The sequence below is a fragment of the Cyprinus carpio genome, chromosome A23 (assembly GCF_018340385.1).
Source record: "Cyprinus carpio isolate SPL01 chromosome A23, ASM1834038v1, whole genome shotgun sequence".
NCBI classification, from domain to species: Eukaryota; Metazoa; Chordata; class Actinopteri; order Cypriniformes; family Cyprinidae; genus Cyprinus; species Cyprinus carpio.
Window position 1 is genome coordinate 7,903,008 of NC_056594.1, and position 24,921 is coordinate 7,927,928.

At 38.6% G+C, this 24,921-nt stretch overlaps 1 protein-coding gene across 1 annotated transcript in view; it reads left to right on the forward strand.

Moving 5' to 3' along the window:
- Nucleotides 1-24,921, forward strand: part of LOC109048819 (laminin subunit alpha-5-like) — a 54,621-nt gene that overhangs the window by 20,755 nt on the left and 8,945 nt on the right. Inside the window, 55 exon segments of the mRNA XM_042712884.1 lie at nucleotides 183-317; nucleotides 483-527; nucleotides 652-792; nucleotides 1,075-1,085; nucleotides 1,644-1,773; nucleotides 2,720-2,854; nucleotides 2,954-3,088; nucleotides 3,183-3,320; nucleotides 3,418-3,470; nucleotides 3,911-4,010; nucleotides 4,168-4,220; nucleotides 4,304-4,390; nucleotides 4,487-4,558; nucleotides 4,561-4,637; nucleotides 4,728-4,866; nucleotides 6,274-6,412; nucleotides 8,033-8,175; nucleotides 8,262-8,365; nucleotides 8,454-8,607; nucleotides 8,866-9,026; nucleotides 9,447-9,555; nucleotides 9,654-9,751; nucleotides 10,161-10,353; nucleotides 10,523-10,649; nucleotides 10,746-10,885; nucleotides 10,968-11,083; nucleotides 11,987-12,198; nucleotides 12,294-12,495; nucleotides 13,199-13,343; nucleotides 13,463-13,603; nucleotides 14,657-14,818; nucleotides 15,213-15,317; nucleotides 15,391-15,474; nucleotides 15,613-15,843; nucleotides 17,033-17,146; nucleotides 17,342-17,472; nucleotides 17,708-17,788; nucleotides 18,015-18,229; nucleotides 18,334-18,434; nucleotides 18,520-18,703; nucleotides 18,792-18,932; nucleotides 19,659-19,810; nucleotides 19,938-20,048; nucleotides 20,167-20,278; nucleotides 20,383-20,553; nucleotides 20,856-21,052; nucleotides 21,220-21,336; nucleotides 21,472-21,626; nucleotides 22,839-22,980; nucleotides 23,111-23,210; nucleotides 23,301-23,414; nucleotides 23,923-24,108; nucleotides 24,197-24,339; nucleotides 24,436-24,615; nucleotides 24,741-24,877. Coding sequence (XP_042568818.1) covers nucleotides 183-317; nucleotides 483-527; nucleotides 652-792; nucleotides 1,075-1,085; nucleotides 1,644-1,773; nucleotides 2,720-2,854; nucleotides 2,954-3,088; nucleotides 3,183-3,320; nucleotides 3,418-3,470; nucleotides 3,911-4,010; nucleotides 4,168-4,220; nucleotides 4,304-4,390; nucleotides 4,487-4,558; nucleotides 4,561-4,637; nucleotides 4,728-4,866; nucleotides 6,274-6,412; nucleotides 8,033-8,175; nucleotides 8,262-8,365; nucleotides 8,454-8,607; nucleotides 8,866-9,026; nucleotides 9,447-9,555; nucleotides 9,654-9,751; nucleotides 10,161-10,353; nucleotides 10,523-10,649; nucleotides 10,746-10,885; nucleotides 10,968-11,083; nucleotides 11,987-12,198; nucleotides 12,294-12,495; nucleotides 13,199-13,343; nucleotides 13,463-13,603; nucleotides 14,657-14,818; nucleotides 15,213-15,317; nucleotides 15,391-15,474; nucleotides 15,613-15,843; nucleotides 17,033-17,146; nucleotides 17,342-17,472; nucleotides 17,708-17,788; nucleotides 18,015-18,229; nucleotides 18,334-18,434; nucleotides 18,520-18,703; nucleotides 18,792-18,932; nucleotides 19,659-19,810; nucleotides 19,938-20,048; nucleotides 20,167-20,278; nucleotides 20,383-20,553; nucleotides 20,856-21,052; nucleotides 21,220-21,336; nucleotides 21,472-21,626; nucleotides 22,839-22,980; nucleotides 23,111-23,210; nucleotides 23,301-23,414; nucleotides 23,923-24,108; nucleotides 24,197-24,339; nucleotides 24,436-24,615; nucleotides 24,741-24,877 — 7,201 coding nt within the window.

Here is a 24,921-nt window from a genome sequence, read left to right on the forward strand (position 1 = left end):
TCTACTTCAATTAATGAACATTATTTGTAATCATTTTAGTTTTAGTTAATAACAGCACTGGTCATACGTAAATATGAATGAAAATTTAACTGTACTGTATGCATGCATACTGATACTGATACTGATAAAGCGTGTTCCTTTCTTTTGCTTGCTTCTCCATGATTCTCTCATGTGTTTTGCAGAGTGTCAGTGTGAGTCTGAGTTCACTGACGGCACATGTGAGGATCTGACCGGACGCTGTTACTGTAAACCCAATTACACCGGCGAGAACTGTGACACGTGTGCGGAGGGATACAAAGTCTTCCCTGAATGCTACCGTAAGTCTCTGTGTGTCTTTGAAGCTTCCAGGCAGTATATTTCAGCTGAATTCATCCAGTGTGGATAATAATCTCAGCTATCAAACAAGTGATTAGTATATATGCGTGTAAAGAAATTCTCCTGGTTGATTATACCATTTGTTTGCTTGTGTTTATTTCTGTCAGAGGGGTACATCAGTGGAGAGGCCAGACCTGCAGGGGAACTCATCAGTAAGACCTCGATTTGATTCAGTTGGATTCAACTTGATGCAAATTTTTGATTCAACCTGATTTCAGTCTCATTCTTATTCGTTGATTTCTCATACATTTTTTGTTATGTTCTTGTGTTGTGCAGATTGCGAGTGCAGTGCTGCAGGTACAGAAGGGAACTCCTGTAGGCGGGACCCTCGCACCAATACATGTGTGTGTAAACCTGAATTCACTGGAGAACACTGTGACACCTGCGCTCCTGGTCACTTCGGCCTCAACTGCCAGCGTAAGGACCCCCCCCCCCACACACACACACTCTCTGTATTATGTATATGTGTGTGCCTGTCCATTGCTGTCCCATTCTGCCCATTTTTGTCTTTCCTGTGTAATCCACTGCAGCAGGTGACATCTGAGCAAACACATGCAGATTGTCACATCGGTGTTTGTCTGTCTGCTGAACTGCTGTTGATGTTGTGCATAGTTTGAGTGTTTTGGAGCACAGTATACCACCCAGTGACATAGGCAATGCAAACATGCCCACATTCTAGCTCTTCTCCCTTCCCGCCAGGCTGTCAATGTGTAACGCTGTGCGTACGGAACAAATAGGGACAGCTCACTTAAAGGGATAGTTCACCCAAAAATGAAAATGTGATGTTTATCTGCTTACCCCCAGGGCATCCAAGATGTAGGTGACTTTGTTTCTTCAGTAGAACACAAATTATGATTTTTAGCTTCAGCCGTTGCAGTCTCTCAGCTGTACAATGCTTGGCAATGGTAAAATAATCTATGAGAGAGAAAAAAAACATGCACAGAAAAATCCAAATTAAACCCTGCGGCTCGTGACAATACATTGATGTGTAAAGACACAAAACGATCGGTCTGTACAAGAAACTGAACAGTATTTATAACATTTTTACCTCTGATTCACGCAATGTCCGAACTGTTAGAACTCTTGTGAACACGCTTCACAGCAGTCTGCTTCATCTTCTTCTTGTGGCTTTATGGCAGATCGCAGACTTCAAACATACACATACACATACATGCGGTGCTCAAAACGCACATACAATGCAGATCAACAGTTTAACTGGGAGCGTGCAGCTCTTAAAGGGGCCACACCATATTTCTACTCGTTACTAGTGTTTAGGCCAGGGCTGTCTGGATGGGTCCTGTGACGCAGTAACGGGCCAGTGTGTGTGTCGGCGCAGGTTTCAGGGGTATTCATGCGAGCAGTGTGCGCCCGGCTACTTCAACTACACACTGTGCCAATGTGAGTCCTTGCCAACTCTAATCACACTAAACTTCAAAATCCCCCATGATTACTGCCAAACCGTGAACTTTATACTACAGCCACAATAACTGTTTCCTGTTCTTTTACTGCTCTGTTTAAGGTCAGTATGAATTTATAATCGACCCTATTTACTTTCTTAACACACATTCTTGGTCTTATTGTTTGATTCATCAGTACCTGTTCATTTCAGTCACTCTTTCTGCAGTTTACATCAATTCACCAGTAGGTTGCATCAAGCAACTATCTGTATGAAGTCATTTAAATTGTTCTCTCAACGAAATAAATTTGTACAAAAACACTGATTCAATCAGGAACTAATTCATTCGAAAACACTGATTTATTCTGAAGCAAAACTAGTGACTGTCCTGTCTTTATGAGTGAGTCAACTGAATCATTCTCTCAACCAAATTGGTTTATTCAAAAACATTCATTTATGAACAAAAAAGTGAGTCACTGAATCATTTACTCATCCAAATAGATTTTTTTTTTTTAAAAACTCTCAATCAAAAAAGTGACTTTCTTTGTGAGCGAGTCATTGAATCATTTACTCATCCAAATAGATTAAAAAAAAAAAAAACTCTCAACCATTTAGGAACAAAAAAGTGACTTTCTTTATAAGTTTATAATTTACTCATCCAAATTGATATTATTTTAAAAACTCTCAATCATTCAGAAACAAAAAAGTTACTGTATTTATAAATCACTGAATCTTTTACTCAGCTGATTTGCTTTAAAACTCTAAATCATTCAGGCAAAATTGTGTCTACCATGCAAGTTCATCAATATTGACTATTGACATTCTCATTAAATGTCCTTTTTCACTTATAAAATAAAAATAAAATGGATTGCGAAAGCATTTCTTATTGAATTCAAAATGATTAACATTTGATTCCGTTCGATTCTCTTTCTCTCTCTCGCTCTGTAGATTGCGATTGCAGTGATGTGGGCTCTATGCCTGAGATATGCGATGCGGCCGGTCAGTGTTTGTGCAGGCCAGAGTTCACTGGTCCTCGCTGTGATCAGTGTCGCTCAGGGTTCCACTCATATCCAAACTGCCAGGGTGAGACACGCACACATACTAAAGAAAGGCTCAGTCTGATGTTTGCAGACTCACTGTCTGTATTATCTCGATTGTAACTTTTTTGATTCTATTTCCCAGTGTGCACTTGTGACCCTCGCACATCTTTAGACTCCGACTGTATCTTGTCGGGTCAGTGTAGCTGCAGACCCAACTACAGTGGCCCTAAATGTGACCAGTGTGCACCCGGATATTACTCCTATCCCAGCTGCACACGTAAGTCACATGACTCTCATTACAGGGCAACACTACCAAGTGAAATATTGTCTGCGGTAACGGCTGATTTTAAATGGAAATCTCGCTGTTTCAGCATGTCATTGTTCAGTGGAGGGCTCTCGCTTCAGCTCCTGTGATCCAGTGTCTGGTCAGTGTGTTTGCCTGCCAAACGTTGTGGGTCAGAGGTGTGATAGCTGCAGTCCTGGGTCATATGGCTTTCCCCTCTGCCAAGGTGGTCTAACTTAAACCAGTTGCTCAAACAATATTCATGGTCCTGTGTATTACATTCATTTAAAGTAGTTCTGATGATTTTCTTTTCTGTGCTATAGTCGGGACCTGTAACCCAGCAGGCTCTGTTCATAATAACATCCTGCCCACTGTGGTGAGTATAACTGAGCTTTCTACATTAAACAAGGCCACGTTCAAAATGGAGTTCTAGCATAAAGCATATTGTGCTGTAAATTATTCATGCTGTTCATACTATGCATATCTGCATATATGTTAAATATTTAGTGAATGTAACAAAATATCATGTTAAACAACAGTGTGTGCAGTATGTAGCAATTCTGCAGTTAGAGAAAAATATTTTTTTGTTGTTCAAAAATAATAATGCTTATATTCAGCGAGGATGCATTAGATTGATGTTGCATTGAAGTGTGACAGACCCGACAAAAACATTTGCATACTGTACTGTTCAGAGCGTACACTGCTGTCCAAGTACATTGTTTTTTTTAACGCTGTAAATGAGGATCTTGGACATTGTCATTTGTACAAACATCAATTCCTATTCCAGACTCTCAGTGCTTGTTTTGTATTTCTCAGGGCTCCTGCGAGTGTCGGCCGCATGTAGAGGGGGTGGCGTGTGATCGCTGTAAGCCTCTCTACTGGAATCTTTCTCCTGATACAGTCTATGGATGCTCAAGTAAGAGAAAAGTTTGGACACACAGCGCAAAATGACTGCCATTTTGTTAGCTTTGGTGGCAATGTAATTTTCAAATCTGTAACTCATAAGTTAAATTGCATATAAAATAAAACAGATTATTTATCGCTGCTAATATATATTATGATTGATTTTGCAGGCTGTGATTGTAATACATTAGGAACTATGAGTGAGGTTGCAGAGTGCGCACAGGTATGGAAATATCAATGATAAAGCCATCTTAAAAATGCAATTCAAGAGTGTAGTAAACAAACCTCCATCTGTGTGTAAACCAGAGCACCGGCCAGTGTTACTGTAAACCCAACGTGTGCAGCGGCACATGTAATGTGTGCAAGGATGGGTACTTCAACCTTCAGAAGAACATACTGAAATGAAGAGATGGGTTAAACTCTCTCCACTGTGTGCATGTAGTGTAAAACTAGAAAGAGCTGGAGGGTAATGAAGAGATGGTTTAAAACTCTCTCCACTGTGTGCATGTAGGCTGCCAGTGTGACATTGAACCCAAATTCAACCAGGCGAGTGACGAGAGTGGCACGGGAAATGTCGATGCAGACCCAACGTAGAGGGACCCAAATGCAACCAGTGAGTGACGGGGAAAAGCACACACAGATACAGCAGACAGTGTGCAGTTATCACTTTTATGTGTGGCTGGCTGCCATGACTCTTATTTTATACCCCAGACACATCACAAATCACCACACCCCCACAACATCAACATATGAAGTTTGAGGTGGAGGAAGGCACCACTATGGATGGACATCCAGTGAGATTTGGTTACAGTCCTCTGGAGTTTGAGAGCTTCAGCTGGAGGGGATATGCCCAGATGTCCCCCATACAGGTACACAAACACACACTTGAAATCAATTTATTAAATTGCTGAATGGTAAATAATAATAACAAATTCTTATAATAATAATAATATAGTAATGTTAATAAAAACTACAATAACAAGTACAAGAGTGATAATAATAATAACAATAAAAGTGATAATAATTTATTAATATTAATGATACTATTAGTAATAATCTAAAATAATTATTATTATTTATTTGAATAATAACAACAACACTATTGAATGGTAAATAATAATACAATTATTATTATTATTGTTTTGTAATAATTATTATTAGTATTATTTAAAATAATCTTGAATTATTATAACAATAATAATCAATAATATTAATAATAAAAACTACAATAACAACAACAACAATAGCTATTATTATATTAATATTATTAATAATAATAGTCTCTAATAATAATAATAATAATAATAATAATAAACATTTATAAAACAACAACATATTGAATGGTTAATAATTATAAAAAATTGCTATAATAATAATACAATCTAATATATTGATAATAAAATTATAAAAACAACAGTAATAATTATAATTCTTATTAATATTGGTTTTATTTGCAATGATATTAATAATAAATCTATTACAACAACTGTTATAACAATAATAAGAAGAAGAAACGGAGCAATTCCAATAGTGTCCTCGCACTGCAGGGCTCGGGCCCTAATTATCATCATCATCATCATCATTATTATTATTATTGCAAATTATTTTTATTTTTGGAGAAGATGAAGAAGAAGAAATCTGTAACAACAACAGTGAAAACAATCATTTTAAGAAGAAATGGAGCAATTCCAATAGTGTCCTCCCACTGCAGGGCTCAGGCCCTAATTATCATCATCATAATCATCATCATCGTTATTATTATTATATTAGTACATATTATTAGATATTAAATATTATATATTGTAGCAATTTGTGTATTTACTTTTTTGTAAAGCACTTTTTTCTTGTTGGATATCAACACTGTATGTCACTTTACAGAAGTAAAGTATGTTAGTAATGCTGTTTCATGTTGCGAAAATAATGATGTTAATTATAACAGAAGTGCGAATATTATGAATAACTGTGAATATAATGAATAATACTTATTTTAACTTTAAAATTAATTTATTAAACCTTTTTATTATCATTTTGTAGATGTTAATGTTTATGCATGTGTGTAAAATTAGACTGAGATGTAGTGTTGAGTGATGTGTGATTGAAATGCACTGTGTCTGTGGCTTGGCTGAGGGCTTCGATCAGGGCTTTTGATTGGTGCTGCTTGCGCACATTGGCTGCTGTGTTGGGCTGTAGCGCTGCTTGGTGGTGGTTTTGAGCAACGGCTTTGCGTTTGTCTCTTTTTCTGTGTCTCTGTTGTGGGCCGCTCTCTGTCTCTCTAGCCTTGGGTTCTGGTTGAGGTGGTGGTTGGGTCTCCAGACCTGTTTCATGTGGTCTTGCACTATGTGAACCGCGGGGGTGTGGACGTGAGGGGGCGGGTCTCTGTGATTGAAGACACCACACACTTCCTAATTGTAAATTGTAAGTTTTTGAGCACCCTTCTGTTTCAATTATCTGCTTTTCTCCGTCTTTCTACCTTCCACACCTAAATCCTTTGCTCTCCTGCTCTTTTCACAAACCCTCCCTCTTCTCCCCATGTCCAAGACACACTCCCACCGCAACCTGCATCTCAGATCACACCATCTTGATCAGAAAGCCACAGTTCAGGTCTTTAACACAGACCGTGTTGTAAACCCTCCCCTCCTCTTTCCCTCTCTCCTCTTCTCCTTGTCTTTCTTGTCCTTCATCTCAGAACACGGTTAAAATGATGGTGCACGTGCATGAAGCAGACATGTATCTCACGCGCTTCATCCTCAGATATGTAAACACGAGGTTGGCCGTGTCAAATGGTAAAATCACAGCCTATCAGAACAGCAGAAGAGGTACGCCTGATGGTTCAATGTGCAGGACTTTCATTCTTTCGGTGAACCCAAAGGAGAGGTCATTGGTCATTTCATTGGCTTTGACATTTTCATTGAGACATATGAATTTTACTTTATTTATTTGTCAGAATAATAGAGAATAACAGTGCTGCTCTATTTATTATTTTAGTTATTAGCTAATTTGCTGCATGCGTCCCCTTATTAAGCTTTTACTAAGAATCGAAGAAATCCGAAAATCAACAAACAACAAAAAAAAAATAACAAAAAAAAAAAAAAAACAAATTAATACTTACTTTTTATCTGACAATTCTGCCTTTTTTCTCAGAACTGCGAGTTTATAACTCGCAATTCTGACTTTATAACTCGCAATTGTGAGAAAAGAAGAAAGTCAGAATTGCGAGATATAAACTCGCAATTGCAAGAAAAAAACATTAAAACTCGCAATTATGAGTTTATGCCTCTCAATTGTGACTTTATCTCGCAATTCGCAATTGCATGTTATAAAGTCAGAATTGCAATATATGAACTTGCAATAAAAAGTCGCAATTACCTTGTTTTATTTTTTATTCAGTGGCGGAAATGGGCTTCCATATACAGTACATGTAATAAATACATACTCAGCAAATGACCAATTGTGTAAACCCTAAACAAACTATTACACAAAAGAGCTGCAATTCTGTTTATATTTTAAATGCTTTTGATAAATTATTCCATAACTGTACTCCTTTACTCCTGTACTCCAAAAGCTGTCTTGATATGCTACAGTTATAACAAAATAATTTCCCTTTCCTCTTATTTTGGTATTAATTTACAGAATTTTAGAAGGAATGTAATTGTTTCAAGGATTTCATAATGATGCCATTTTATTGGCTTCTAAACTGATCTAATAGATATCAAATCTTTACACCATTTTAATTTGCTTGTGGTTTTATGTCATTTTTAGAGTTTGGACAGGATTCTTCAATCCCATTTTACTTTCACTGAATGGAAAAGAGCAGCTCGGACATTCTGCTAAACTTCTCCTTTTGTGTTTCACAGAAAAATGAAAGTCCACATGAGTAAATGCTGAGAGCTTTTAATTTTAAACAAACTATTCGTTTAGTACAAAAGTTGATATCTTGATATTGTTTAATAATTAATAAATATGTAACTTAGTAGTTTTATGGATTCATCCAGTGCTGTGACTCACAGGTCTCCATCTCCGTCCTTCTCTGTGCAGGCTCTGAGCAGTCCAAACAGATCGTCTTTGCACCCACTTCAGAACCTACATTTGTGAACGTGCCTCAGAACAGTTTTGTGGAGCCATTTGTCTTGAACCCAGGAACCTGGACTGTGATTATTGAGGCGGAGGGCGTTCTGCTGGTAGGACCCCCTCTTAAAAGATGCTTTCTGCATTATTCCTGCATAAACACACCCTGGACACGTCCTCTGTCTCTTTCTCTCTGCAGGACTACCTGGTGCTGTTGCCAAGTGCATATTACGAGGCTGCTATCCTGCAACTTCAAGTGACTGAACCCTGTTCATACAGCAACACACAGGAGGCCAGTCATAAGTCAGTATTACAGCAACTTTTTGTGTGCATATGTGTATGCCTGTTATATGCACTGTGACTGAAGTAATCTGTCTTTCGGTGTGTTCAGCTGTCTGCAGTACATGTATCTGTCTCTGGATGAGTTCCCATCCATCTCCAGCAATGATGCCCAGTGCAGGTCTGATAATCACCTGCCCAGACCCTGCCACACTGAAAAGATCACTCCTCGCCATCCCAGCATGGCCATCTGCAGCGGCAACGACGTAAGCATGTTCTGAACATTTCTGAAAATCACAGGAATTAATTACATAAATTTAAACTATATTACAGTAGAAAACATTTATTTTAAATTGTGATAATATTTTACAATATATATTTTTTAAGTGTATTTTGATTCAGATGAATGCAGCCTTGGTGACCAGACATTAAAAAATCTTACTGAACCCAAACCTTAGAACAGTAGTGTATAAATACCAAAAAATCATATTTTTATACAAATAAAACCCTATTTGTGCGTTCAGATGAAAGTTCAGCTGCGTGGTCGTGTTCCTGTTCCTGGAGAGTATGTGTTGGTGGTCGAGTACGCCAGTGAAGATCAGTCACAAACGTTCAGTGTGTCTGTCGACTCGCAGGGTGAAACCACTCATCAAGAGGAAATAACATTGCTCCACTGCAAATACAGGTGTGTTTGTGTGACATTTCAGCATTTGCCTTTTCTTTTGTCTTCTTCAGGTATTCGTACTCAACTTAAGGGTCATATTCTGTATTTTGGTTTATTTCTGCTGTTTGTTTTTTGCATCGAACGAGTCATGTTTTCTTTGCATTTCCCATAGAATTAACCATGCTGTTTTTGATACCATACCTTTAAGACTTTTATATGACCTCTTTTATGATTGGCTTGGCAGTTTGCATATAAAATGCATATAAAATAAGTCATATTTAATGTTTTAATGTAACATCACAAGTTTTAATGAACCATTTTTCTATATTAATCATTCTTTAAGAAGCAAGGAGATTGCTGTTTAATTCTTCAGTTGATCTTTTTCTTTTTTCTTCATTTTTCTGTGCATTTGCTGATTGATTTGTGTGTATGTGTGTGTAGTTTCCTGTGCCGTGCGGTGTCTGTAGATGACCAGAAGCGCGTGGCGGTCTTCACTCTCTCCACTGAGGCTGATATCCAGCTTAGCACAGACAGAAGCAGTTTTTTCCTTGTGAGAGTTATTTTTTCTGCTTGAATCTGCCATAAAGTCTATTTGTGCCCACTATAAACTTGTGCCATTTACAAGTGTGTGTCTGATTTCCCTTCCAGCACAAAGTGTTCCTCATCCCTCGCGCGCAGTTCACCATGGAGTACCTGAAGCCCAGAGTTCACTGCATCAGCACACATGGGCACTTCTCTCCAGACAGGTGACTGATACACACAACATGAGCCTTTTGTGTTACATCATGCACCATTACACTCAAACACTTGTTTTTAGATTAATTTTGGTTTATTTCAGTTTTAATTGTTTGGTGTACTAACCATTTTATTTTATTTCATTGTATTGTTTTTTATTGTGTACAGTTTTTCTAACTACCATTTTACCTAAAAGCAAATCCTTTCACTGCTTTGCAAGCACTGACCTTTCTAGAAATCACATTTAGTTATATTACAGCCATTTTTAAATTATGACATTTGACTATCCTACATATTTACAGTTATTAGTACCTATGATCATGAGCCATTTACATGATTTTTAGGTGTTTTAGGTATCAAAGTGAAGTATATCCATATGTTATTTATTCATATTCATGTTTTATATTCTCTGTTGTCCAGCGGCTCCTGCACTCCGTCTCGTTTCCAGAATCCTCCTCAGTCTCTGGTCCTAAAAGAGGGTCAGGCTTCTTCTGTGCCGGGTTCGATTATGGCATCAGCCCCTGATCCCTCCCTGCGTGCAGACAGGCCCATGACCTCCAGACCACCAACCGCTGCTGATAACAGTGAATACATGCTTCTGGACCCTAATCAGGTACATCAGGCCCATTACACTCTCATTGCTCTTTTACTGTTTCTTCCTTTAAAAGAACCTGTTTTCCTCCATTTATCCATCCAGTGCTCCTGTCTTGTAGTTTGTCTCTTTCTGATACTTAAATGCTAATACAAAAGCATGTCTGCAAGTTTCCTGCTTCTTTTCCCAGAAAGCTGTAATGTATTCAACACGTGTACCTGCGCTGGGCCGTTATGTGTTCATCCTGCATTACCATCAGCCCCTGCACCCTACTTACAACGTCCAGGTCCACATCAACGGAGGACGCATATGGCAGGGTGAGCAAATAAATGAACACAGACTCGCTATTGACTTGAGCTTCTGTTTTATCACTGAAAATGCTTTTTTACTAACGGTCACTCTTTGTATTCCAGGCCACGTCAACGCATCCTTTTGTCCCCATGGTTACGGTTGTCGTGATGTTGTCATGTCGGAGAACCAGATTACCCTGGATGTGACGGACTATGAGGTCATTCTGACCCTGCATGTTCCAGACAGGAAGACATTGTGGCTGGTGAGTGTCATTATGATATTTTACTAAAGGTGAAATGAACTGACAGTAACAGTGACACTTCTTTTTCTCTTGTGTGTTTCAGGACTATGTGTTGGTGGTGCCAGAGAGCACTTACAGCTCCAGCTTTTTGTCTGAGGAGCCACTGGACAAATCCTACGACTTCATCAGCAACTGTGGACAAAACAGCTTTTACATCAAGTATGATACTTATGCATTTGGAAAAATGTAGGAATGCACAAAATAAAAATTCTGGGGGATGATTATATTCATGTAATGGCCTTAAATAGGCAATAAATAAGTAAATACATCGCAGATATTAAAATACAGTACAATTGTGACTAAATAAATATAAAAATGAAACACTTAAAACACATACACAACATTATTTTAAGTTTTGTAAATAATTTTTACTTAAGTAAAACTATTAAAAATCGTTTTTGGTGACTGAAATAAAGCTGAAATAAAATAAAATATACATATTAGATGAAAAGCTTATACTTAAAAAATTAAAATTAGAAATGTTTCCTAGGCTACTAGTTTAAGTACTAAAACTAAAACTTAAAACGAAATTGAAGATTGATAGAAATATTAAAAACCATAAAAAAAAATTACAAAAGCACTAACAAAATTATTAAAATTTGAATTTAAAAAGAAAACTGAAAATATAAAAATAAAAGCTAATTTAAAATATTAATAAATATTATAATAGTATATAAATAATACTAAAATGATACTAATAATACTAAAAAGCACTGCTACAAGTAAATGTATGTTTACATCAAAACAACGTACGGTATGAAAATTGTATTTTGTAATGTATGATATTTAATTTGAGATTAAAGTGTTATTGAAATATTAGTGCTTTTAAAGTATTAAACTTCAAGTGAGTGTTTTTAAATAATTAAATAAATTCATTAATAAAACCTTAAATGTAAAAATGTAAATTACACACAATTAAATATGCAACAATTGCTGATTCTATTAAATTAAAGAAATCTGTAATACAGCTGATAATATGGTGCTGATATATTGTTCATGAACATATCCTGATATATCATTATTAAAGTGCCTTCCATCTTAACACTCCCTCTCTCCTCTCAGCCCGTCCACAGCGTCTCCGTTCTGTCGTAACTCCGCCGTGTCTCTGTCTGCGTTCTTCAATAACGGCGCTGTGCCCTGCGGCTGTCATGAGGTGGGCGCAGAGAGTGATACCTGCGAGACCTTCGGAGGACAGTGCAAGTGCAGACCCAACGTGATTGGCCGAGACTGTTCCCAGTGTGCCACAGGATACTACGGCTTCCCCAACTGTAGACGTGAGTATCACCAACCACCTGATGGAAGGATGGATGGATGGATGGATGGATGGATGGATGGATGGATGGATGATTTTGTGTCCTTTTCTCTCTAGCATGTAACTGTGGCACTCGTCTGTGTGAGCCAGTCACAGGCGAGTGCATCTGTCCTCCACGGACCCTGCAGCCAGACTGTGTCACCTGTGAACACCAGGCGTTTGCCTGCCATCCTCTGCTGGGGTGTGAGATGTGCAACTGCTCCAGGCCTGGAGTGGCTTCACTGGAAATCGGCTGTGACACACACAACGGCCAGTGCAGGTACAGCAGAGCAAGACACACACACACACACACACACACACACACACACACATAAACTACATGCAGTGGCTCATGGGGTCGACTTTCTAAGAATCTGAACGTTTATGAATCCATTTTAGGACCATTAATATTTGTGTGTGTGTGTGTGTGTGTGTGTGTGTGTGTGTGTTAAGCACTTTTTCCACAATTATGTCTCAAGGATATAATATATGCGCCTGTATACCTCATTCCTGTGACAGTTCTTCTGACATATTATTTCATCATCATAGTATTTCTTCTTCATTAATTCTATATCAGTGTTATTCTACTTATTTTTTAATATACTATTATAGTGTTTATTAATATAAATACAATAAAAATTGTAAGTGATGTGACATGTGGCCAAGTATGGTGACCCATACTCGGAATTAGTGCTCTGCATTTATCCCATCCAAAGTGCACACACACAGCAGTGAACACACACCCGGAGCAGTTTATATATAACCGTGAACACACACATGGTCCCTTTCCAAATAAATAAATAAAAACAATATATTTGAATTAGCTTTACTCTTTAGCATGAGAGCTTGTTGGTTCTGTCCCGACATGACAGGAGCACTGCTACAGGCATCCCATCATCCTAGAGCATCAGCTGACACTGAAAACACATAATACATACTTCATGTTATTTGCATCATTCTGAAGCACATTACTCCCTCCTCAGGTGCAGGAACAACATTGTTGGCCGTCAGTGTGACAGGTGTGCCCCAGGTTTCTATGGATACCCCAACTGCAGACCATGTGACTGCAGCGAGGCAGGAACTGAGATTGATGTCTGTGACTCCATCACCGGACGCTGTTTATGCAAGGTGACTCTTTCTCTCCTTCTGTCCCCCTCTCTTATTGTGTGTGAATCTGTAGGCCTATATATAATTCAGGACTCTCCCTCATCATCTCTGTTATTTCAATGATGTGTTGTTTCTCTCAGGAAAATGTGGAAGGCTCTCGCTGTGACCAGTGCAAACTGGGAACGTTTCATTTAGACCCCACTAATGCTAAAGGCTGCACCAAGTGCTTCTGCTTTGGAGCCACTGACCGCTGCCACAGCTCGGACAAACGGAGGAGTGAGGTACTCCACTGCAGCCAAAGACCTGTCCTTTAATAAATTAAGAAATACACCTTTATACATACGCATATACATTACTGTTCAAAAGTTTGGGATTGGTAAGATTTTGTTATGTTTGTGAAAGAAGTCTCTTATACTTACTAAAGCAAAACAGTAATATAGTGAAATATTATAACAGTTCAAAACAACTGTTTTCTATTTGGGTATGTTTTAAAATCAAATTTATTACTGTGATGTAAAGCTGTATTTTCAGCATCATTACTCCAGTCTTCAGCGTCACATGATCCTTCAGAAATCATTCTCATATGCTGATTTGCCGCTAAACATTTTTCAGTAATCATTAACAAACATAAAAACATATTTGAAGCCACATATTACTCTTTAAATATATATTCTGATGAATGACAAGTTCAAAAGAACAGCATTTATTTGAAGTAGAAATCTTTTATAGGATTATAAAAGGCTTTACTACCACTTTTGATCAGTTTAATGCTTGTAGAATAAAAGCATTAATTTAAAAAAATCTTGAAGGGTTAAATGCAATAGAAAGTGTCTTATGGAGATATTAAGCTTACCTATTCCTCTCTGTTTATAAAATGTATGCAGTTTTTGTAGCAATGTTCCAGTTACCAAAATATACCTATAAAGATTTGTCAACTGGTATGCATTTTTGATATTTTTGTCATGGTACTTCCAGTGTTTCCTATGCTGTTGAATATCCAGACAGTACAATAACATAGTAATCATATTTTACCATTTTTCTGTTGAGTTGTCAGCACAGGCTACACGCAAAAACAAGCATACAGCAGTGTAGTCTGATTTACACACCGATGACTCGTGAGCTGGTTTGTAACGAATCATTGAAAAAACACTTTCACTGAATAAAACCACTGAGCAGTTACAGTACAAAATCAACATCTGACTTGCTTGAACTGCAGGTTATCGCTCTTTTCCGTGAACTTTTGTGTACTGGATGTCTGTGAAAATGAATTCAGTGTAAATACCGATTGCTAGAACATTAAGCTTATACCTCTGCTTTAATCTGCCCACCTGCAGATCATGGACATGGCTGGCTGGGTGCTATTGAGAAGTGACAGACAGGAAGTTCCTGTGTCCACGTATCTCGATCAAGATCTGGTGGAGGCTGATCTGAGTGACGTACCTGACGTCTCACAAGACCTCCACTGGCACGCTCCTCATGCTTACCTCGGCGATAAAGTGAGTCCACAGCAATCTGGGATAATATTCACAAGCATGTCACTCGTGAAGTCATGAGTCGTGAAGAGCAGTTCTGTGCTCTGATCTTCTACACCTAGACTTTATATCCCATGTGAGGCTTATTATGCACTTATGTTCTCACCAAGCTTATGTGTTAGCTGGCAGTCAGACAGTAAGGGTCCAGGCAGACAGCCGAACTGAATCTCCATCAGATAGCTCACATTAATGTTACGGGTAACATGAGGGCCAGACATACAATCTGATAACTCAAGCACACCTTGTTTTGGCTGCTGCTACATGTTTTTGATCAGCGTCAGATGAAACGCAGGTTTAGTTTCTTGAGAAATCTTGTCTTAAGCTGGTTTTGTGTTTTCTTTTCTATGCATCTGTGTAGGTGTCTTCCTATGGAGGCTATCTGCGCTACCGCTTGCATACCCAGACGATGAGAGGTGATGCTTTTCTGATCACTGAGACCACACGGCCTGATGTTATACTCAAGGTAAGACAATCTCCTTCTGTCAAGTTTACCAAGGGTTTTTACTTGGGGCCTAACTGAAAGTCTTTGTGTGCAGGGGAATCAGATGTCTCTGGTGTACATGGAAAGAGAGTACTCCTATCCTGAAGACCCTCATGAGGGGATCGTCCACCTGGTGGAGGTGAGGAACTTAGTAGCAAACCCTAAAAAAGAAAAGAATATGGTCTTCAGAACATAAAAAAACAAAAAACAGAACTGTACAAAATAATTCCGCAAATGCACAATTGTTGCAATTCAAGTGTGCTGTTTCTCATTGCAGGACAGTTTCAGGCATGCACAGACGGGGAACTCTGTGTCCCGTGAGGAGCTGATGATGGTGTTGGTGGCGCTGGAGTCACTGCAGATCAGAGCGCTGCACTCTCAGTCGGCCCAGTCTGTGTCGCTGAGCGCTGCGGTGCTGGAGGGGGCCGACAACCTGCCCTCCGGTCGCCATGCCAACAACGTTGAAATTTGTCTCTGTCCAGGAAACTATCTAGGAGACTCCTGTCAGGTAGTGTGCTTTAACAAAAACAAATGATTTTATATCATTACTTCTATACTATCATTCAATGCCTCTTTTTCTTTAGAGGCCCTGCGTGAACAGGACTTACCAAAATGCCATTAAATCAGTTTGCCTGGTTAATAATAATACTACAATAAAAAAAAAATAAAAAGAAAATTTCTTTATTGATCTTTCTTAACAAAAAAGCATTTTTTTGTTGTTCTTTTTTAACAAAAAAGCAGTCAAACCTTCAAAAATTAGATTTTGTTTTTACATAGTATTTTATAATATTTATTTTTAAATAAATTTATTTGACAATTTTTTAATACAAGGTTTTAGTGCAATTAGAATTCACATTTTTTTTTTATTTGATGTATTTTGTATAATTTAATTGTATTTTTTATACATTTACTCTTCCTACACCCAACAAGCCATGGCTTACATACTTTTGGGATAAAACAAAGTCTCAGCTTTCAAATTTTGTCATTTTTAGGAAATTTAGAAAACAATAAATACTGTATTGTGGCTCTTTAATGTTTTGTGACAGATGAGTTCAAGCAGCACGTGAACCAATCATCTCTTCCTCTTTACTAGTTATAGCATGAAATAAACACGAATGAACATCAGAAGGTTTCTTCTTTCAGCTGCCGAAAGACATAAATACACACATTTTCAATACATTTTCAAGTTTAAGTCCAACGACGACATTCTACTCTCTGGTTTGTTCGTCTGACAAAATGGCAGATTCGGCATTATGATTGGTCAGATCGCCTGTCAATCAAACTCCCAGCAATAAATATTAACAAAAAAACATTAATGAAATCAGACATAACTAGAAATACACAAAAGTAGCTACTATTAACATGCTTATGTTACATTTTATGTTAAATAGTGATTAATCTAACATCTCTCTCCAAAAAAGAGGTTTTATTGTTTCAAACAATTAATAGGATGTCACGTTGTGCCCTGTGGCAAATTGTGCCATTAATTACATTTGGGGAGTATAACAATACTAGCAATTCACACACCATGCATACAGAAAGTTTATTTGGTATTTTTTATTTATTACATTTTATTACCCATCCAATCAGAAATGCAGAATGATACAAAACAAGTCATTATTAAGGAATACTGAGCAGTTGTTCAGAGTGGGTTCTGGTATTGTTAACATGTTCATTCCTTCATCTCCTTCACTCAGAAATGTTCTCCAGGCTACTACAGAGACACTAAAGGGCTGTTTCTCGGGAAGTGTGTCCCCTGTAACTGTAACGGTCACTCCAATGAGTGTCTGGATGGCTCTGGCATATGTGTGGTGAGTTCGTCTCACTAAGTCATAAAATCAAAGACTTAAATATGGGCAATATATTGCTATTGCAGATTCCATTGGGTATAGAAAACAAAATCATAAATTTAAATAAGGTTTAAGATCTTGGGAAATACCTCTCAAAGTTCCAAAAATGGATGCTGGAGCACACCTCCAACTAAAAGTTCAACTCCTCATATGCAGAACTGCCGCCACAATACCGCTGGAAGTCACTGTGAGCAGTGCCAGGGCGGCTTTCATGGTAACAACATTGTTGATGGCCATGCGGTGTCCTGCTCCAGCTGCCCCTGCCCGCTGCAAGTGGCTTCAAACAAGTCAGTTTGTCTTATTTCATCATCTCTACCACTAACTTACTGTTTCCTGTTCGTCTCAAACCTTTTTTCTTAGTTTTTCTTTTGTTGATTTGCTTGACATTAGCCAGTGTATTTTTCTTTTTTCCCCTTTTTCCTGGTTTCTACTTTTACTCCCAGTAAGAGCTGATTCCGGTGCTGGATATCCCAGCATGCCTCATTGTCAAATTAAAGGATGTTGTCTGTTTGATCTTATCAGTTTTGCCATTGGCTGTGTGGAGAAGCCCAATCATATGCAGTGTCTATGTAGTCCTGGCTATGCTGGCTCTATGTGTGAAAGGTACAGTTATGATGCATCCACTTATTGTTATTTAATCACAAATGTTTTTTATCAGCAATAATTGGCATACATTTTAAATGTAATATTATTTGTCATTTTACATTACATTAAAACAAATGATACATTATACATAATAACAAATATATTATTATTAAATAATTAATTACTGTCCATGCAAAAAGGATATATATCAATGAAAATTAATTTTTTTTTTAACCTAATACAGGTGTGCACCAGGTTACTATGGAAACCCAGTGGTGATTGGCAGCACATGCCAGCCGTGCAACTGCAATGGAAACTCAGACCCCAACATGGTGTTCATCGACTGCCACCCTTTGACGGGCGAGTGTCAGAGCTGCATGCACAACTCGGCCGGGCCGCACTGTGAGATCTGCGCCCCGGGTTTCTACGGTGATGCCATAACTGCCAAGAATTGCACTCGTAAGACACATTTATACACAATTGGAAGTAATTGCAGTCTGGACGGCATTTACTGCATTCTATGAGTTCTCGTGATTGTGTTATTTCCCACCTGCATTACCCAGGATGCAACTGTTCTCCTTGTGGCACTGCACATTGTGACCCTCACACGGGACAGTGCCACTGTAAGCCTGGTGTGGTGGGAGCCCACTGTGACCTCTGTGAGGTATGTCTCCTCATCTGTTCTGTCTTCATCTGCTGTTTAGTCTCGGAGGTTGAAGGTAATAGTGTTTTTTTGTTTGTTTGTTTAGGATGGGGCATTTGGCTTTGATTCCTGCGCTGGTTGCCGTAAGTGTGATTGTGATGCAGCAGCGGCATTGGTTCAGCCTTGTGACCCCGTTAACGGCACGTGTGCCTGTCAGCCTGGGGTTAATGGACCGAACTGCCGCCAGTGTGCTCCAGGTTACTGGGACTACAGTCCTAATGGCTGCAAGAGTGAGTCAAACACACACGTACACACAACAGGAGGGAATGTGGTACATTATAAGTTGAATTTATTGATGTATTTGTGTGTGGTCTGTAGAGTGTGAGTGTAGAGGAGGCCGCTGTGACCCTCGCACCGGAGAGTGTTATTGTGCAGCAGGTCTGACGGGGAAGCAGTGTGACACGTGTATTAATAAATACAGCGTCCCTGTGCTTCATGGAGCAGATGTGTACTGTCAGCGTGAGTACTGCCTCACTGGACACACTTCATTCATTCTTTCATCTTTATTTACTGATCCATTCATTCGCTAATTGATTCATTTATTCATCCATTTGCTCACTCATTTGTTATCAGTTACACCACCGTTCAAACATTTGAGGGTCAGATTTGTGTGTGTGTGTGTAAAAGAAATTAATACTTTTATTCATATAGATGCATTAAATTGATCAAAGGTGACATTTATAATGTTAAAAATATTTATATTTCAAATATATATTGTTCTTTTGAACTTTTAATCCTAAAAAAAAGTGTTTCCACAAAAAAGTTCTCATCACTGATAATAATATTATATGTTTCTTGAGCAGCAAATTAGCATATTAGTATGATTTCTGAAGGATCATGTGACTCTGAAGACTAAAGTAATGATGCATTTTATAATATATTAAAATAGAAAACAGTTATTTAAAATTGTAGTAATATTTCACAATATTGCAATATTTTTTATCAAATAAATGCAGACTTGGTGAGCATAAGAACATGCTCAGAAAACATTTTACCAACCCCAAATTTTTGACTGGTAGTATATATACACTCACTTACTAACTGAACGATCCATTGAATCAGTAATTAATTTACTCACTCATTAATTAATTAATTCACTCTGTCAAAACAAAGGTGAACAATATTTTTTGTGGGCTGCAGTTCATTTCATACATCAGATGATGATGTTGTGCGGTCTGTTTTTAGCCTGTGACAGCTGTGTGATAGTGCTGCTGGAGCATCTGGACAAAATAAACAAACATTATCAGTCCATTGCCGATCAGCTGAGCAGCCTCAATGCCAGCTCAGTCGCCTGGGCTCAACTAAACCGCCTCAATGCATCCATTCAGGACATTGCTGTGAGTCTCTCTCTCTCTCTCAGACACACAAACACTTTCTGACTCTGTATTAGGACTTTTAGATTTTACTATTTGCCTCACTTTAACTTATTAGTATTATAAATATAACTATATCTGTATGCCCCAGAATGCCATAAAAAACTACAACAGCACTCTGGACAAGAGCAGGAACCAGGCCAATATGCTGGAGGGAGAGCTGCAAATCACCGACTTGGATATTAAAGAGTTAGAGGAGAAGGTATGAGAACATATTATGAGATAAACTAATTCTGATTACATATCCATTGTTTTCTAACGTTCAGTGTCTAAAAGAGACCATTTAACCATGTTGACTAACTTTTTTGTCTATGTTTTAGGCCTCAGTCACACAAAAGAAAGGCGATGCTTTAGAGGACAACACTAACTCCACACACACTAGAGCACAAGACCTGCTTGGATTCATCAATGGCATCATGGGAGATGTGCAAGGTAAGAGTGTGACAAAGAAAAAAAGCTGTGTCTCATTGCATTCACCCGTTATACTTTAAACTTTACAGCCACATTCATTTGACAACATTTCTGCATCTGCTCAGATATTATACTGCAGGTGAACCAGACAGCGCAGAACGAGACCAATGTGATTGATGAAAAGGAGCTGGCTCGAAAAATAGCAGAGGTGGAATCCATGCTCAAAGACATGCGCTTCAGGGGCTTCGACCTCCAGAAGAATCTAGCAGAAAATGAGCTGGACCAAGCCAACAAGTGTGAGTGACAGGACAGACCCAGTCTATAAGAAATGTTCACCAACCTCAGCCTTCTTCATTTTATTGTGTAACAGCATGGGACAGCATCTAAACTTATAACCCTTTATAAATACTTGATTTTGGATTGGAAAAGGTTAGAAACCTTTAAATTGTATTATATACAAACTGTATACAAAAAGGAACAAAAATTTAGATTAAATAAAAAAACAGCACTTTTGTATTGACATTTAGAAGTGCTACATGTTTTTTTTCTGTGTTTAAGATGGTAGACCTTGTCCTTCACAGCTGTTGTCTCTCTGTAGTGGTAGATCGTGTGAAAAATGAGACTGCAAACCGGACACTGAATAATGAGGCTGTGGCAGAGAACATCAGAAACAAACTGAACCAGTTCAATCAGCAGCTGATGGACCTGAGAGATGCTATGAATAAGGCCGTCAATAACACAGCAAATGCCACAGAGGCCAACAATATCAACCAGAAACGCATGGAGGAGTTGCAGGTATTTATACAAACACATGCACATGCACAGGATTGGAACAAAATACCAAATTTAAGAGTCTGAATTAGAGTTCAGTTGACAGCACATCAAAGAAAGTTGAATTGGGATTTGAGTTGGAAGAGGAATTAGTTTAATTTCAATGTGAAGAAGTAAATTTGTTTTTCTAGAACAAAGTGAATAACCTGCTTAAGAAGCAGAAGGAGGTGGAGAACCAGCTTCAGATGGTAGAGGATGACGTGACGCAGGTCAACGACCTGCTCCCTATGCTCCAGGACTCCAAAGAGGTACATATACACAGGAGCAGTATGCTTGTGTATGCAGAATCAAATATAACATTTCTGTGTATCATAAATGAACCTCACTGAGCACATACTCGGCCTCATGCATGCTGTTTCCGGATGATGTGTCGTCTCTATCAGGACTATGAGCGTCTGGCTGCTCAGTTGGATGGAGCGAGGCAGCCTCTAGCTGAGAAGGTGCACAAATACGCTTCCTCCGCCAATAAAATTCCCCTGGTGGAGGCTGCAGAGCAACACGCTGAAATGCTGGACCAGCTCGCCAAAAATCTTTCCAGGTGCCTGACTGTTTTGTAGCGCTCAACTTAACTTGGCTTTTTAAAGCGATAGTTCACCCAAAAAAGAAAATTTGATGTTTATCTGCTTACCCCCAGGGCATCCAAGATGTAAGTGACTTTGTTTCTTCAGTAGAACACAAATGATGATTTTTTAGCTTCAGCCGTTGCAGTCTCTCAGCTGTACAGTGCTTGTCAATGGTAACAGAATCTATGAGAGAAAAAAAAAAAAATCCAAATTAAACCCTGCAGCTCGTGACGATACATTGATGTGTAAAGACAAAAAACGATCGGCCTGTGCAAGAAACTGAACAGTATTTATATAATTATTATTTTTTTTGCCTCTGATTCACCCAATGTACTAACTGTTAGAACTCTTGTGAACGCGCTTCACAGCAGTCTGCTTCATCTTCTTCTTGTGGACCATTGACACTCCCAATTGAGATTGTTGATAGAGTGTTAATGGTCCATTTGAGAGATAGGTGGCGGTAATGCACTTATAAGTCTGCGATCCGCCATAAAGCAACAAGAAGAAGATGATGCAGGCTGCTGAGAAGCACGTTCACAAGCTATTCAGTTTCTTGCACAGGCCGATCGTTTTGTGTCTTTACACTATATATATATATATATATATATATATATATATTATATATATTATATATATATATATATATATATATATCTTGCATTCAGGCACAGGCCGATCGTTTTGTGTCTTTACACATCAATGTATCCTCACGAGTCGCAGGGTTTAATTTGTATTTTTCTGTGCATGTTTTTTTTCTCTGATTGATTCTGTTACCATTGACAAGCACTGTACAGCTGAGAGACTGCAACGGCTGAAGCTAAAAAATCATCATTTGTGTTCTACTGAAGAAACAAAGTCACTTACCTCTTGGAGGTAAGCAGATAAACATCACATTCCAATTACTCAGTGAACTATCCCTTTAATGAGCGATTCTGATGCTAGATGGCAGGGCGGCTGATGGCCAATGTATTGCAGTGTACATAATTAAAGGGCAGCAAATGAGGGCTCCACAAAATTGCTGAATTGAACAAATATTTAACACAATGTTTATGTAATTATTGTACACAACAAAATGCAGTTAGCAAAGCAATTTTATTTATATAACATTTCATATACAAAGATAATATAACATATGATAAATGTATCATTATACGTAACATTGTGACCTTGTGTTTGTTGTTGTGCAGTTTAATATCTGGCTCCAGTCAAGACGGTTTCATACATCGTGCTCTGAACGCATCTCGCGCATACACTACCATTATAAACAGCGTGCTGGAAGCTGAGACTGCTGCTAAGAAAGCTAATGAATCTGCTACTGAGGCTTTGGAGGTACAGTCAACCACACACTCTGTCATCTGTGCATGCACATCAGTGCACCTCTATCAATACATCTTTATTGCTCTTCAAACATGAGTAAGTGACACAGATTGAGTTTTTATGGTTTCTTTATATGATCTAGAACATAATGGACACAGACCTGTCCCTACAAGCTGCTGAACTGAAGAATCAGAGTAACAAGCTTGTGAAGGAAGCAGAGGAACTGAATAACAGCAGTCAAAGTAAGAAAAGCAAACTAATGCTTCTTTCAAGGTACATCTTTGTTGGTGTGAACCTCGGTCTAATGCAGGCCATTACTATATCTTTGTCAGGTCTAAAGCCACGTTTGGACTCCATACAGAATACTTTGCAGGGTGCTGAAAAGAAGAAAGAGAAACTGCTCCAAGACCTAAAGAACATTCAGAATAGCCTCAACATCAGCCGAGGTCAGCGCTCACAGTCCTCAGTCTTCATTGTGTTCATTGTGACCTAACTAATACCAAGCTTACTTGTAAATAAATACACTGCCGTTTAAAAGTTTGAGGTTGGCATGATTTTTTTATTCCTGTGATAGTAAAGCTGAATTTTCAGCATCATTACTCCAGTCTTCAGTGTCACATGATACTTCAGAAATCATTCTGATTTGCTGCTCAAGAATATTAATATTAATATTTAAAAGGATTGCACTGCTAAACATTTTTGTAGAAATTAAGATACTTTTTTTCATGACTCTTTGATGAATAGAAAGTTCAAAAGAACATTTATTTGAAATAGAAATCTTGTTAAAAATGTATTTACTGTCACTTTTGATCAATTTAATGCATGAATGCTGAAAGAAAGTAAACTTAAAAAATTACTGCCTGCAAACTTTTAAACGCTGTTGTATATATTCGAGTCTGTCAAGCTTAATTGAATCAAAACCATGACCTAAACATTGTCGTTGAAATGATGCAGAAGACATAGCGAATGACATCGAAGCAGCTAAGAGTGCGGTAGAGCAAGCTAACAACACGGTGGCTAATGTTAGCAACACGCTGGCTCCAATTCAGAAGCAGCTGGAGGAATGGCAGAAGCAGTACGGAGACTCAAACGCCACCAGCGACGATATCAACAGAGCTCTCAATGATACCAATACGTCAGGTGCGTGTGAGGGAGCTCTCCTGAGTGAGCATGTGTGATCTTGACGTGGCTTTCACATCAAGTCCAATGTGTTTCTGTGTTCCTGCAGTGGCGGCACTGAGCGACATTCTTCCTCAGCTGATGAACAAGTTGGATCGTCTGCAGAACACCTCTTTTCCGCCGTCCAACATCTCCGACAGCATCCAGAGAATCCGCCAGCTCATTGAACAGGCTCACAATGCTGCCAACAAGGTACAGCTCTTTAGAAATCTCCATTATTTTTCCAGATACAAAAACTCCCAGATTGAAGTGGTGCTATGGGCAATGACTCGACTGTCTGTCCTGCAGGCGAGCGTGTCAATGAAGTTTAATGGTAACTCAGGAGTACAAGTGAGGACGCCCAGTAATGCAGCCAACCTGGCAGCCTATTCATCACTACACATGTACATTAAGTTACCCCATGCCACGCGTACAGTACGCCAAGCTACCACCAATCCCCAGTTTGTCTTCTACCTTGGAAGCAAGGATGTAAGCCAACTTCCTCAGCCTATACCTTTTGTGCTTTATGGTATGTTGCATGTCTTATTATGCACATGACTAATTATATATGTGTGAATGTAAACACATGTGTCTGTGCTGAATGTGTACTGTAGACCAGTAAAGACTTTATGGCAATGATGCTGGAAGGATCAAAGCTGCGCTGGTACTTAAATGTGGGAGAAAATACAACGCAGGTGCTAATGACTGAGGACGTGAATAAGGATGACTTCAACAAAGTTGTCCTGGAGAGGTGGGAAACGTGCACATCATTATACTTTGACTTCACTGATATTA